This window comes from Bombyx mori, chromosome 11, assembly GCF_030269925.1.
Source record: "Bombyx mori chromosome 11, ASM3026992v2".
Classification (NCBI taxonomy): Eukaryota; Metazoa; Arthropoda; class Insecta; order Lepidoptera; family Bombycidae; genus Bombyx; species Bombyx mori.
Window position 1 is genome coordinate 19,186,750 of NC_085117.1, and position 15,157 is coordinate 19,201,906.

At 36.4% G+C, this 15,157-nt stretch overlaps 1 protein-coding gene and 1 long non-coding RNA gene across 2 annotated transcripts in view; one reads left to right on the forward strand and one right to left on the reverse strand.

The window, feature by feature from the left end:
* Positions 1-15,157, forward strand: part of LOC101746847 (tRNA dimethylallyltransferase) — a 280,541-nt gene that overhangs the window by 227,802 nt on the left and 37,582 nt on the right. The window contains exon 4 of the mRNA XM_038013943.2: positions 7,352-7,475. Within this exon, the coding sequence (XP_037869871.1) occupies positions 7,352-7,475 (124 nt within the window). The remainder of the gene's footprint in view (positions 1-7,351; positions 7,476-15,157) is intronic.
* Positions 10,629-11,042, reverse strand: LOC134199608 (uncharacterized). The gene is made up of 2 exons (XR_009974171.1): positions 10,974-11,042; positions 10,629-10,897 (listed from the first exon to the last, which is right to left on the reverse strand). It is a non-coding gene; the product is annotated as an uncharacterized LOC134199608 (long non-coding RNA).

A 15,157-nucleotide genomic window follows, 5' to 3' on the forward strand; every position in this document is an offset into this window, starting at 1 on the left:
TAAGTGTCAATGAAAATTACGTTTAGAATTTAGTGACAGAAAAACACACATACCTAACAAAAAAACATGTCAAAAAAACCCCGAGTATATTTATTTAGATTACGTTCAAACGGAAACATATTATGGATTAACGGTTTTATCCAATTAACGAATAATTAAAAGCCGAAAACATCGGAAATTAACCGCAAATCAACATGTTTCAAGTAAACATCTATCAATTAAAATTTGCGAAGGTTAGATAAGGAACATACCGTTACATAGGTTTTGTTTTTAAAAAAAAATGCAACAAAATAATTGAACGCATTAATTTGATAAAGTTATACTGTTTATATAACTAACCAATTTAGCGGGTCACCCGTAAATAAACTTGCCTAATTCTGCCGCGAAGTAATTTTGCGATTGGAGTCGTTTTGTGTTATAGTCGATTGCATTTGGCATTTATTACTTTGGTATCAATGCTGTAAGCTCAAAGGCACTGATTACGTGGTAAAAAAAACTTAAAACATTTCTGATGTGAAGCGATTGCTTCCCGTGAAACATGGGAGAATCTAAATGGTATTTTAATGTAGATACGATTTCGATAGTAATCGATGGGAACAATTTGGAAAGACTCAGGTAATCTTTTTTTCCCTACCTATGCTGATAGCCTTGACAGGCTATTTCAGCTTCTTCTAGACGTGTAGGTGAGCTCACGGGGCTCAAACCGGGTGTGTTGCTAACACTGGCCCTAGCAAGAGCAGTGCTTCGCAGAATCTACCACCGGATCGGAAACGCGACCCACTGAGAAGATCCGGCGAGAAACTCAGTGGGCTGTGTCTATGGGTTAATTCACTCGTCGAGCGGCGACGGGTTCGACGAGGACGGTGACCGATGCTTGCGGTACCTAAAAGCACCGTTAATGGATCGGGAGGATCCGTAATGACGTGTTTAGGGCTTTAGGTAATCGAGGAGATGGTATCGCTTCTAGAGCTGAATTAAAGGATAATCACCTTTAATTACAGTTAACACAGTGTTCAAATATCAACAAAAAAGACCTTAGTCGTAGGCGACTACAAAAACTGTATTCGAAACATCGGAAGTAACATACCTAATAAAGGCGAGGTTAAACCATAAAAGTAGCTTTAAATTTGTCTCTAATCTAACTAAGAATACCCAGTACATTCCGAAATAGTCGGGCCCTATTAATAGCCTGTCTCTAGTACTGAGCAGGTTTCCTTACAACCTAGCATTGCATTAAGGTTAAGACACGAAGCTCACGGTTCAACTTTGATTGGTTAGCCACTGGAGTTCCACGACACAACCTAAATTCTGTTTCTCGGTATTGCCCCTCCATAGATTTGGGGTCTGAATAAATTTGTCGAAAGTATCTAATATAAAAAACCGGCTTACATATAATATGTACCTAAATTATAGAGATTCAAAACTGCGCCTATAATAAACCCATTTACAAGCCACGAAGAGGCCTTTAATTATCCATGATTAAAATTGCTAATTTTACGATATATGTACATATGTATGTATATTATGTATACATGTTTGGTGTTTTTTTTTATTTCATACTGTCGCCTGATTCATTTTTATCTTAAACAGATAATCTAGCGTATTCAAAATTGTCAAGAAATAATTTATTTTTACAATATTTTATTCTTACATTTCATTCACGGAAGAGGTAGACCTAAGAAAAAATGAATCTATGAAGAATGGAATGGATAGAAAGTCACATACCACAGTTTTTAGCTTGACTTTGGTATGTACCACTATTTTGTCTATTTATCCCACGAAGACTTTGACTTTGACTCAAAGACTTTGACCTCATATCTAAAAGTGGATGACGGTCACTTTAATGTCTATGATCTGTGAGCTTGTCTGCTCAAATGAAGCAAAACTACAGAATTCTTGATAGAATTTGTACCTATAGGTAAGTAAAGTATGCTATAGGTGCTCACGTAAATTCCTTGGTAGTATCACACAACATACTATGGCAAATACGTGAACAAAAAACACAAATGATATCAATAGATCGCGAATATCTCAAAAGATTGATTTTTTTGAACGCAAAACCACACTCCAGAATCTGCTTCACAACTCAACGGAGGACGACGGAGCCACAGGGTTCTTTCGTGAAAAAGAAAAAAATTCGAAAGCGCCTAAACCGCGAGGATTTAAGTTTTCGAACTCAACGCCAGAGATAAAAGCGGGGATTGTCTATGGATATCCGCCAGAAAAGACATATGGACGTGTTTTTATTTTCAGGCGACTTTCAATACATTATAAAATAAAGTAAGAATTCTGTGTCAAAATAAAATGCAACATTCGCTAGTTAAATGATTTAAGAATTTGTATAGTGTGTGGTATGAATTGGTAATTTAAAATCATCGATCAATGTTTAAAATACCCTAGTCTTGAGAGACATTTTGTGGATAGAAAAAAACACGGAACTAATTGCTAGGTTCATAGTATCGGGAACTAATTATTAGAATTATGTGATGTTTTGTCTAAAATTATCTTTAATTATTTGTGTTCCCATTTGTTGTTATTTATCGAACATCTCATATCATAGTTATCGTTATATTTAGTGATAAATACTATTTTGATAATAGATAATTATAGTTCAAATATATACCACACTATCTGATCCGGCAGACTTCGTAGTGCCTCTATCGATAAATAAAATACCTAAAATTTTGTATAAAATAAACTTAAAACAAACAAAAGGAATCGGTCCGACGGAGGACACATCAAAGGTAAAATAAAATTGTTATTTTCATTTAATTTCGAGCATTTTCATATTTATTTACCTTTTAAGCCTTCTCTGGACTTCCACGAATAATTCAAGACCAAAATTAGCCAAATCGGTCCAGCCGTTCTCGAGTTTTAGCGAGACTAACGAACAGCAATTCATTTTTATATATCTAGATTATGTAATAGCTCCTTCTAGCTTATTCTTAATAAACGGTTTCTAACGGAAATTAAAAAAAAAACAAGAAATATATGTACCTAATTCTAAATTCAAAATGTTCGTATTCCGCGCGTTATCCCAGCGGGGGCCCGCAAGATTCCTTATCGATAGAGATTTAACTTTTTAAGCAAGGAACATTTATGGCACAAGTTTTGTAGGCAACTTAGTTTGACAACTGTTGCAAATGTATGTAGTTAATTTGTTTTCTTTCTTGAACGATTTCTTCTGAACGCCAATCGAGTTTATTTAAAAGTTATGCGAATACCAGCCCTACTATAAATAGTTTACGTGCTTTTGAAAATAATTTAAACTAAGTAATTATTGGAAGAAATGTTTGCTTGATGGTTTCAGAGCATTGTTACTCTCAAAACTGGTAACACCAAAAGAAACGTCAAAATCGAGTGATACTAATTGAAAGAAATAAAAGTTTTTTTTAGTACAACCTACTTCAAAAGTGATGTGCGGGCTCTCGATCTCAATCATTTCTTGTTAAAAACGTCTGGATAGGTTAATAATTTGACCTAATTTGAACAGTCTACTAGGCTCGAGTAGGAACATGCTCCTAATAGCGAGTAAACTCCAGAGCGCAGCCGTAACCCTTGGACAGTGTTTCTGAAAATGGCGCATAGACATCAACCCAGCGAAAAGCACCACCGTGCTATTTCAAAAGGGAAACTCTACACGGATTTCCTCCCGCATTAGAAGGATAAATCTCACACCCCCGATCACCCTCTTCGGCCAACCTATTCCCTGGCTCAGGAAGTTCAAGTACCTGAGAGTCACCCTGTATGCATACATCACATTCTACTCTCATATAAAATTAAGTGGGTACCGTTTACCGTGAGCTTCTCGCCGGATCTTCTCAGTGGGTCGCGTTTCCGATCCGGTGGTAAGATTCTGCGAAGCACTGCTCTTGCTAGGGCCAGTGTTAGCAACACTCCCGGTTTGAGTCCCGTGAGCTCACATACATGTTAACATGTTACGGTGAAGCTGAAATAGCCTCTCAAGGCTATCAAAGAAGGAAAAAAAGCGCGTACAGCTTCGCATGTGTCTCCCTCCGCTCACAAAACAGTCAACAACTATTTATACATAATTTAATAAACGAATATTCTGGTTTTTTTTTGCTAAGATGGGTCGACGAACTCACAGCCTACCTAGTGTAAAGTGGTTACTGGAGCCCATAGACATCTACGATGTAAACGCGCCACCCACCTTGAGATATAAGTTCTAAGGTCTCAGTATAATTACAACGGCTGCCCCGCCCTTCAAACCGAAACGCATTTCTGCTTCGCGGCAAAAATAGGCAGGGTAGGTGGTACCACCCGTGCGGAGTCACAAGAGGCCCTACCACCAGTAATTATGCAAATTACAATTTTGCGGGTTTGATTTTTGTAACACGATGTTATTCCTTCACCGTGGAAGTCAATCGTGAACATTTGTTAAGTACGTATTTCATTAGAAAAATTGGTACCCGCCTGCGGGATTCGAACACCGGTGCATCGCTAGATACGAATGCACCGGACGTCTTATCCTTTAGGCCACGACGACTTAGAAATAATTTTTCGTTTATAATTGGTATTTGATTCTGTTGACTTTCGTCCGATCCCCTCACGCTCTGTATAAGGACTAATAAAAAACTTTACAATTTAAATTTCGAAACGCGAAAGAGCACCGTCTCTGAACACGTACGATAAGCCTCGTGGGCCATAAAACACGCGGCGCTTTTACTCTCCAACGCCAATCTAAGGAGTTGATCTCGGACGCTTGCGATGCACTAGAGTGGCTTAGAGTTCACTTTTATGAGTTTTTAAGTGGCCATTATGTACGGCGGAAGGCCGTAGTTAATGTCTTCATGAGGCTGCAGGTCCGCCGCCGGCTTCGTGGACGTACATCGTGCTGCGTTTGAATATACAATTTTACAAGACGACTTGAAACTTTGAATATAACTGTATTAGGGTTTGCTTAAGAGCGGTTAGTTAATCTATATATATAAAAATGAATTGCTGTTCGTTAGTCTCGCTAAAACTCGAGAACGGCTGGACTGATTTGGCTGATTTTGGTCTTGAATTACTTGTGGGGTTTAAAAGGTTAGATAAATATGAAAATGTTCGGAATTAAATAAAAAAAACAATTTTGTTTTTCCTTAAGTTTGATGTGTCCCCCGTGGAACGGATTCCTTTTGTTTGTTTTAAGTTTATTTTATACTTTATCGATTGAGGCACTACGAAGTCTGCCGGGTCAGCTAGTCTATCATATATATCGAGGGATGAAAGGCTTAAACGATATCTTTTCAACTTTACAGGAGAGCCATTCAAAGTTTAAAATTTGGAAAAAATATAATTACAAAAAAAAACCTTCTTCAGCTATTTGAGTCAAGTTAATAGAAGTTCAATTAAAAATATCGAATTGTTAGATGTTAATACCTAATAAAACGCACCTTTAACAAAGATAAATGTCGCGTATTAAGCGAAATGTCGCTTTAACCAAATAGTCTTTTACCCTCGTTATATGTATATATATTTATGTGTCCGTAAGTTCATAAATAGGCTGCTTACACTTCATTGTCAAATTCACTTTTAAAATGTAACTTGAGAAAGACATTTGGTACTGATTCCATATCTATATATATATATATATCTATCTGTATATATAAAAATGAATTTCTGTTCGTTAGTCTCGCTAAAACTCGAGAACGGCTGGACCGATTTGGCTAATTTTGGCCTTGAATTATTTGTGGAGGTCCAGAGAAGGTTTAAAAGGTAAATATGAAAATGCTCGGAATTAAATAAAAATAACAATTTTGTTTTTCCTTTGATGTGTCCCCCGTCGGGCGGATTCCTTTTGTTTGTTTTAAGTTTATTTTATACAAAAGTTTAGGTCTCTTATTTATCGATCGAGGTACTACGAAGTCTGCCGGGTCAGCTAGTTAATAATGTATATTGTCGGCATTGTCGCTATAAATTATCACTTACCTTTTCAATTTAATATTTAACTTTGTATTTAGTGCTTTAGTACTTCTAAACACTTTACTGTAGATTTAACAGTACTTTCATGTAATTCGTTCCTCTTTTTGGATTACTGGCAACCGCTCAAGCTCGTCCACTAATCTAAGTAATAAAAAAAGCAAGCAAGCAAGCCCACAATAAATTTATAAATCCAAGCAAGTAACTGTTTCGCCTCAAACGAACCACGAACAGAGAGCTAAACTTAACGAATCGACCGCCGAGGACGTCTCCGTTTTTGTCTATGAGTTAAGTAACCATAGAATTACCGCCATAACAACATACAATAACTATTTATATCGCGCTCAACGCAGACGCCGTGAGAATATTTCGACAGTTTCATTTTTTTATTTTATTTTTTTCACTTAAATCTGATGTGACAGTCTGTCATTACGCGCAACTCAAAGAGATATAAATAATTTTAGTGTCGTCAAATGTTGCACAATAAAAATTGTGCATTATAATAGTTGTATTAGGCGAAAATTATTTTCTCCCTTTTCGTGGCCGAACATGACTAGTAAGAATTTTGTTGTCAATTTCAAACCGCAAATAATAGCTTAATTTAATAGGGATGAATAATGACATCCACACCTTGTGTTAGATGTAGGCCCATAGACATCATAACGTGAATGCCACGATCGACCTAGAGACGGATCGCTTCAATTTTTGTAAATAATAATGTGAAGTCGTAGGTACTACATTATTTTATTCTATCATCAATAGTTTTCGCAGGGCACGCGATGTAAAGAATATTTTAGGTAATTTTTTTACCCCTTGGGTTACATTAAGAGTTTTAGTAAGGATCCCTATATTTTTTTTTTAAATATTATAGCCACTCGGGAATAGTGTAGCTTCCAAACAGTGAAAGAATTTTTCAAATCGGTTCAGTAGTTTCGAATTCTATTTAATACAAACAAACAAACAAATTTTTCCTCTTTATAATATTAGTATAGATAAATACCATTTTTCAATTTTTAAATTAAAAATTCAGTCACTGCTTGTAAATAAACATCTGGGGTTTTAAGCTTTCCATTTTTCATCGAACCAAACATGCGGCTGATGGTGAAAGATCACCTTCGCTCGTGGACACCATAAGCACAGTAGCTAAGCCAAACCGCTGCCCATCAAAAACAATTTTGAAGAAGGACATGTCATAGCATAAGAATCATCATAGATGGGAGTTTCCTGAGCCAGATGGCGCGGGATAAATATAATCATGTCAATGTACCATGCCCTTGTCTTGATACAGGACATAGAACTCTCAATGATATCATCACAACCAACAAACCGTCTGGTACAGGCTGTGGTCTACATTTACGAACTCTATACCCGATTCCGCTAAACAGAGAGACTATGGAAAATGTTAATGGAATGTATTTTATTCATCCAGGTCGATAGAAGTCTGGTTGAAGACAGGACGTCGTCACAGCGAGATCCTGGACGAACAGAAGGTGTGCGAAGGGCAGCTTCGGAAACCAGACTCCACTATAATATTATGGCTTAAATGTGAACAAGTACGTAAAGATTATACGATATATATTTCAATATTGCAATAATTGTTACGTTATAATACTCATTGTAAAAATGAATTAAAAAAAATATTCTAATATTTAAAAAAAACATACCCGGTGAGTTTCTTGCCAGTTTTTCTCAGGACGGAGGCTAGTTTTTGTAAATTGGCGGTAGTTCTTTTTGACGTTCAACAAGTATGTACTTTCATTTATGTTGAATATTTTTTTTTTTTTTGATTTGATTTGATTAATGTTTTGAACTGTGAAGAGTTTTCGTCTACATACTTACTCGAACACTTTATCTATTTCTTATTGCTGAATTTTTTTGATGAATTCCCATTTTGATTATTAAGCACGATTTTCTGTACCAGAAAATAAAAGCACATAGAAAAAAAGAAACAAGTTTACACACAGTAGAAGTGAAATCTTCATTTACCCACAGACTAGATCATACATATGTCTGTCTCTTTTTAGTGTCGATTTTTCGTTTCATCAAGTTTCAAATCACAACGTTCCTAAAGTAGTTTTTACTTCAAACGTTCCACATTGGACGATTCCAATGTCCTAAATCAAATACTATCGTACAGTAATCAGGCGCTGTATCGTACACTAGACGAATTAACAACACGATTATGCAGTACTGATTTTCTTAATTAATAATTTTCTAATTATCACAGAAGAATTGTTTGAGATGATCCCATCATCTCGTTTTTACCATCGCACCGCCCGCCACCGGAGTAGAGTTTCCATACTATAACATCCATACTACCTAGAGCCACTGCGTTCATCCACAATGCGTTTCCAGAGATCTTTTGCCACGTACCATCCGGCTTTGGAATGGAGGACTTGCCCTTTTGCAAACGAGGCTTGTGGAAAGTACTTAATGGTAGGCAGCGGCTTGACTCTACCCCTGGCATTGCCGAAGTCCTTGGGCGACGGTAACCACACACCATCAGGTGGGCCTTATGCTCTTCTGCCTACAAGGGCATAAAACAAACGGAACTGTTCGCTCTAGTAATAGTTTAGAAAAACTAAAAAATACGCCTTTATAGAAAATTCAACTAAAAATAGAAAATAAATTATATTATAATAAATTTGAAATAAAAATAGTATGAAAAAAAAAGCTTTTCAGGATATTATCAAAATAACCCTTGTACTCATATCTGTTGATAAAATATTTATAACTACTGATACCATGCACCCCACGCTTTTTTACAATATTATCATTTTTATATTTATTATAAACTATTATTTATATATATAAACTATTATTTATTTTTCATTTTTTAGTTGAATTTCAATTTTTTTATTTTATTTTTTCCAATTTTTTTTGTAATTTGGAATTGTCATCGGTCCTTAATAAGTATACCGAATTTCGAATCAATCCGAGGTTTTGAAGGGGGGTCAAAATCATGTTCAAAGATTCCGTTACATACTAACATACATACGTCTGAAGCTAATAAAAGCGTAATATTAAAAACGTTGTCATGTCAAAGTTTATTGTACTTAGCCACCGGTCGTTCACATTTCGATACATTGTTACGGGCACCGGACATGTGGTGGCCGCTCGTAAGAACACACGTAAAGGGCAGATGCGCGGCGCAGCACCTGCCAATCTCGGCTCCAGCACAGGTGAAACATTTGTTTATGTTTTTTGTGCACGAAACGTAGTAGTCTAAGGCATTGGCAGTAGTACAACTGTGATCGGCTCTAACTATTTTTTTTGATCTAGATGAACATCGTCAAACTTGCATAACGGTCGTAGTTTTGTTGTGTCATAAGAAGAATAAAGTGTACATAATAATATAATCATACTAGCTGACCCGGCAGACTTCGTAGTGCCTCAATCGATAAATAAAAGACAAACGAAAGGAATCCGTCCGAGGACACATCAAAGGGAAAACAAAATTGTTATTTTTATTTAGCTCCGAGCATTTTCACATTTATCTACCTTTTAAACCTTCTCTGGACTTCCACAAATAATTCAAGACCAAAATTAGCCAAACCGGTTCAGCCGGTCTCGAGTTTTAGCGAGACTAACGAACAGCAATTCATTTTTATATATAAAAATAAATCGGCGGAAAGTAAAGTATCCTACAAAAAATGTGGTTAAAAACCCTAAAGGAATGGTTTGGTTGCTGCACAACCTCGCTCTTTAGTGTGCTTAGTGAGAGTTTTTTAACGTTCTCGATAGCGTAAAACTTAACTCAAGTTTGTATGCAGTTGGAACAGCGCCCCTAGCGGCAAACGTAGGCAAACGTTCCAACTACAAACAAATTTGAGTTAACTTTTTCGCTATCGAGAACGTTAAAAAACTCGCACTAAGCACGCAGAGGTCTAGTCTCGAAGTTAAAGTAGCCATACTGTTGTCCTACCTCTGATAGAGCCATTAAGCACAATTATAGAGCCTTAGCTGTTAGAAAAAGATTGACACCCTCGTTGTCCGACCCTGGGACGTAAGATCGAAGTCGATCGCATATTTTTTTATTTTTTTTTATTGCTTAGATGGGTGGACGAGCTCACAGCCCACCTGGTGTTAAGTGGTTACTGGAGCCCATGGACATCTACAACGTTAATGCGCGACCCACCTTGAGATATAAGTTCTAAGATCTCAGTATAGTTACAACAGCTGCCCCACCCTTCAAACCGAAACGCATTACTGCTTCACGGCAGAAATAGGCAGGGCGGTGGTACCTACCCGTGCAGACTCACAAGAGGTCCTACCACCTAAAAAAGGCTTCGCAGTATTTTACAGTTCAAACTGAAACGCAGGATAACTTCGCAGTATAGATAAACGCGACGGTGGTAACTCGTGCGTGGTAGCTAAAGGCGTACATTAGACATAATTAGCCATAAAAATATATTTATAGGTTGTCCTTGCGATAACGCATTTGTACTGTGTCCCTGGAATGGTATAACCAAGGAATAAAAAATTCTGGAAACGAAAATAATTCAAAACGTAACGTTTTTAGCGTTTATATTTCTTTGACTACCAAAACCAAATGAACGCCTATTGTATTCTAATAGCGTTCGAAACCAGATAATTAAATGTGAACGTTTTTGTTATAATTCCATTTAGGATATTATTGATTTAATTCAATGTATAGAGAATATGTAATTGAGGTTTTTTTTTTTTGGAACAACGTAGGCCATAGCTTTTGTTTTTTTTTTTTTGAAATATTTTAATTTTCAATTACACGCATAATACAATTAATTCGTTAGGAATTATTTTTAGACAATTCCCAAAGTGCGAAAATGCAGATAACGTTTTATTTTGTTTGTCTACGCCATTAATTTAGTGGTCGTAAAAGTTCTAGTCCCCGGCACAATTAAAAAACAATTTCATGGTACGTACTTCTTTCATTTTCGAATTGTCAGGGAAATCACTATTAAATTTTATTTTCAGTGTTCCGTGAACACGAAATCTGTGAAGTAATAGAAAGGAGATTAAGAAATGAATAGAATAGTTCGCGTAAATATTTTATTTATTTATTGACTTACCGACTTTGCCGGTGTCGTGGCGTAAAGGATAAGACTTCTGATGCGTTTTTTTTTTATGAAGTACTTAACTTGACTAATGTTCATGAATGACTTCCACGATGAAGGGATCGTATTATGTTACGTAATGATTGGGGGAGAGCGTCTTGTAAGCTCCCACGGGTAGGTACTAGCACCCCGCCTATATCTGCAACCAAGCAGCAATGCGTTTCGGTTTGAAAATTATGGCAGCAGTAGTACGTAACTAAAATAAACTAAGACTTAGAACTCATGTTAGAAGGTGGATCTCTTTTACCTTGTTGATGTCTATGCACTCCCGTAAAACCCGGTGGGCGGAGAGGTCGTTGAACTGTGCAAAGAAAAATTTAAAAAAATTAAATTTCTAAATATAGAAACGTGCCACCATAGCTTTCCGATTTGAGGGGTCGAATAATACAATTGTAATTTCGACCTTGTGAATAAAGGCTGACGGTAGCATTCGCGTTGTGATATTTACGGACTTCGCGAACCATTTTCAGTTCTGCTAATCGGTTGTCAGTTCGCACGGGTCTTATCTGTTTGTTTTGTCAAAATCAATTCCCCAATCTTTGGATCGTGTTACGTCGACCACGGGTTAAAATTTTGCAACGTCGTACACCACGTAGGAAACTTAGAGGAAAACACTATAAGAATAAAAAATAAATCCTTTAATTAAAAACGAGATATCAGCGCACACATTACACTAAACGACATATCACACACATTTTACTGGTGGTAGGACCTCTTGTGAGTCGACCACCGCCCTGCCTATTTCTGCCGTGAAGCAGTAATGCGTTTCGATTTGAAGGGTTGGGCAGCCGTTGTAAGCATATTGAGACCTTAGAACTTATATCTCAAGGTGGGTGGCGCATTTACGTTGTAGATGTCTATGGGCTCCGGTAACCACTTAACACCAGGTGGGCTGTCAGATCGTCGACCCATCTAAGCAATAAAAATAATATCACAGTGTGTTTTACACCGCATGATAAATTATATACAAACATTACTTCGGTTTCGGATCGAGTTCCCCTTTTTTTTAATTCTGTTGTCATAGTCAAGTTGCTGTTTAGGTAATTCAGTTAATTTAACGTCTCGTTTGAGTTGCGAGAACAAATAATCTTACGTGATATAAATATATAGTAATAATATCGAGAGGTTAATAATACGCCAGATTAGTCTTTGTAATTAAAGGTCCTTTTTATTTGGTATTAGCATCAACAGTTCGATGTTTCTAATTGAACTTCAATTAAGTTTTCCCCGTTCAAATAGTTGAAGAAGTTTTTTTGTTATGATATTTTTTTCTGTAAAATTGAAAAAATGTCGCTTATACCAAATAGCATTACACCCCTCGATGCCCCAATGAGTTTCTCGCCGGATCCTCTCAGTGGGTCGCGTTTCCGATCCGGTGGTAGATTCTGCGAAGCATTGCTCTTGCTGGAGTTCGTGTTAGCAACGTCGTCAGGTTTGAGCCCCATAAGTTCACTTACTAGTTAAGGTTACGCTGAAATAGCCTCTCAAGGCTCAGCTTAGGTAGGGAAAATACAGCCCTCGATATGATAATATTATCAAAATTAACATCAATTTTGAAAATATACAAGCATACAAAGGTATAAAAGTACATAATAATTTAACTACATATGCATTATATCCATATATAATTCTCATAGTCAGTTTAAATATAAAATGCGAAATAATTTCAAACATACAACAATGTCCGAAGCGAAATTGCATGTTCTATTTTTAATATGGCATAATTGTGAGCGTGTAGGATAATTATAGAAATGTCAGGGAAGTATTGAAAGCTTATTACGGCTGCATAGTAAGGTCGGTGGTAATAATGTAGCTATAAGCTATGGCTACATTGAAATTACATTCTTTTTGTTGCCAAAGAAAGCAAACCAGCCAGACAGCAGATCTTAAGAACTTTAACATTCTTTATTTACTACTCCATCCAAAAGTTTGTCTAAGGACAACTGAATTCAAAGCACTGTGAACGCACGCTATGTAATAAAGAAACTCACATGTGATGTTAAAATTAAACATGTGATGGAAAATATATGTTGCAAATAAAAGCGATTTTTCTTGTCGTAATTTAGAGACGGCACATGCTCCAACCAGATATAGAATTGCACATACACACACACACTTTTTATGTTATTTCTAAGCAGATGTTTTCTTAAATTATTCACTTACGTACAGATCATACCTGAATACAGGTGGGGAAACTCAAATAGATTATTGTTAAGGTTCTTTTTTTTATGTCACTATTAGAAGACTTTAATTGAAGTGTGTATGTAATCTGTACACGAAATACGTTTACCAAAAAAGGTTTTTATTAATTTGTAACGATTAATTTTATCTTTTCACTCAAGCGTTCTTCTGGATCTTCTTTCTTCTGGATCGATTTTGACTATCGGTTTTTGTTTTTAATTTTCCTTGATTTAATGTTTGTATTGGTATTTAGTGTATTTTTATTCATCACAATTTATCATTACCATGGTAACATAATTTATGAAAGAAGTGAATCGATCATTCCTTTTCTAACTGGAATAAGAAAGGAACCAATGTGTGTACTTATAAAAAATGAGTGAACCAATGTAAGCACAAGAGCCCGACCCAGTAGTAAATGGATTCACGATTTAGCTGCCCTTGAGCTGTTAGGTCTCCTTCAGAGGCGCTCGAGTAGCTGTTATCAAATTCCATCTCTCCTGAGTAGCCCGTGCTCGCAACCTGTCCTAGTGAAACTGAAAAGGCTTCCGGGCCCCAATATTACATATAAAAATTATTACAAAAAAAAAAGTTTAACATAGCAAAAACTTTGTACCCCTATTTACGAAAATTGGAGGACTATACGGAGGACTATGAAATTTCCCACGCTTATAGAGAATATAGAGAAGGAGTGCAGAATGTTATTTTTTTTTTATTATGCATAAAAATACATTAAGTCAATAAATGCATACTATTTGTTTATTGTCAAAATTTTCTTGTTGCATATAGTCTGTGGTCAAATTGAGAATAGATTCAATATTTTTTATCTTTATTAATTAATATCTATCTAAAGTGTAGTCTTCGCGAAATCTGTGATTATAGAATTTCACAATAGAATCATAATACTCGTAGTGAGCAAACTTAGAATTTCAATTAATTATAGTCGAATTTCGACTACCGGGAGACCACTACTGAGAATATAATTGATATCAGTGCTCCACAACCCACAGACCTAATAAAAGTCAACTCTCCCTTTACGTGTGAAGTAAGTTTTGGCGCGAACTAGTATTACATTTAAAATGTGTACTAACAGTTTGTTAGCGGTCACGAGACTGATGGCGGCACGCGATCCGGAACTCGCCCACCTGTTGCTTCGATGCATCCATCTAGCTACAGGGCGTTGCATCATCGACTTAAATCATATATTGTATTAAAATGTTTCAACTACTTCTTTCTTTTTTTTTTCCTATTCTGTTAACCTCGAGGGGTTATTCTAAATTCACTGAACTAGTAGATGAGCTTACGGGGCTCAAACCTGACGTCGTTGCTAACAAAAACCCTAGCAAGAGCAGTGCTTCGCAGAATCTATCACCGGCTCGGAAACGCGAGCCACTGAGAGGATCCGGTGAGAAACTCAGTGGGCTGTGTTTGTGGGTTAATTTACTCGCGGAGCCCTTCGTCGCAATCGACGGGTTCGACGAGAACGATGGCCGATGCTTGGGGTACCTAAAAGCACCCACCTGCCTCTACGCATTCATGTAAGTTCAGAGAAATGTTCGCGTAAGCAATGATGACATAACGAATGTAAACCTTTTTTTTTTCAATGATAACAAAAGCGACCTGTCCAAAGATGAAGGATTACAATTACGGCGAAAAAGATGTGAACTTTCAAATGCAATAAAAAAAGACTTACCGATTGAATAAAAAAAGTACTTTCGATTCTAAAAGTTAAATGTGAAACGAATGGTACTTAAATCTCGATTTGAATTGTAATCGTTTAAGTTAATTAATTATTTACAAATCAATCATTCGGTTTTGTCCGCATTACGAAATGTTCGCCGTGAAAGTGAGTTAAAATGTGTAAATTAATGAGGGAGGAGTCGAAAGAGATCTCGTTTATAGAATTTTATAGCTCGATTCAATGTAATTGATTCTTAAATAGCGTTCGAGCCTGTTGCTAT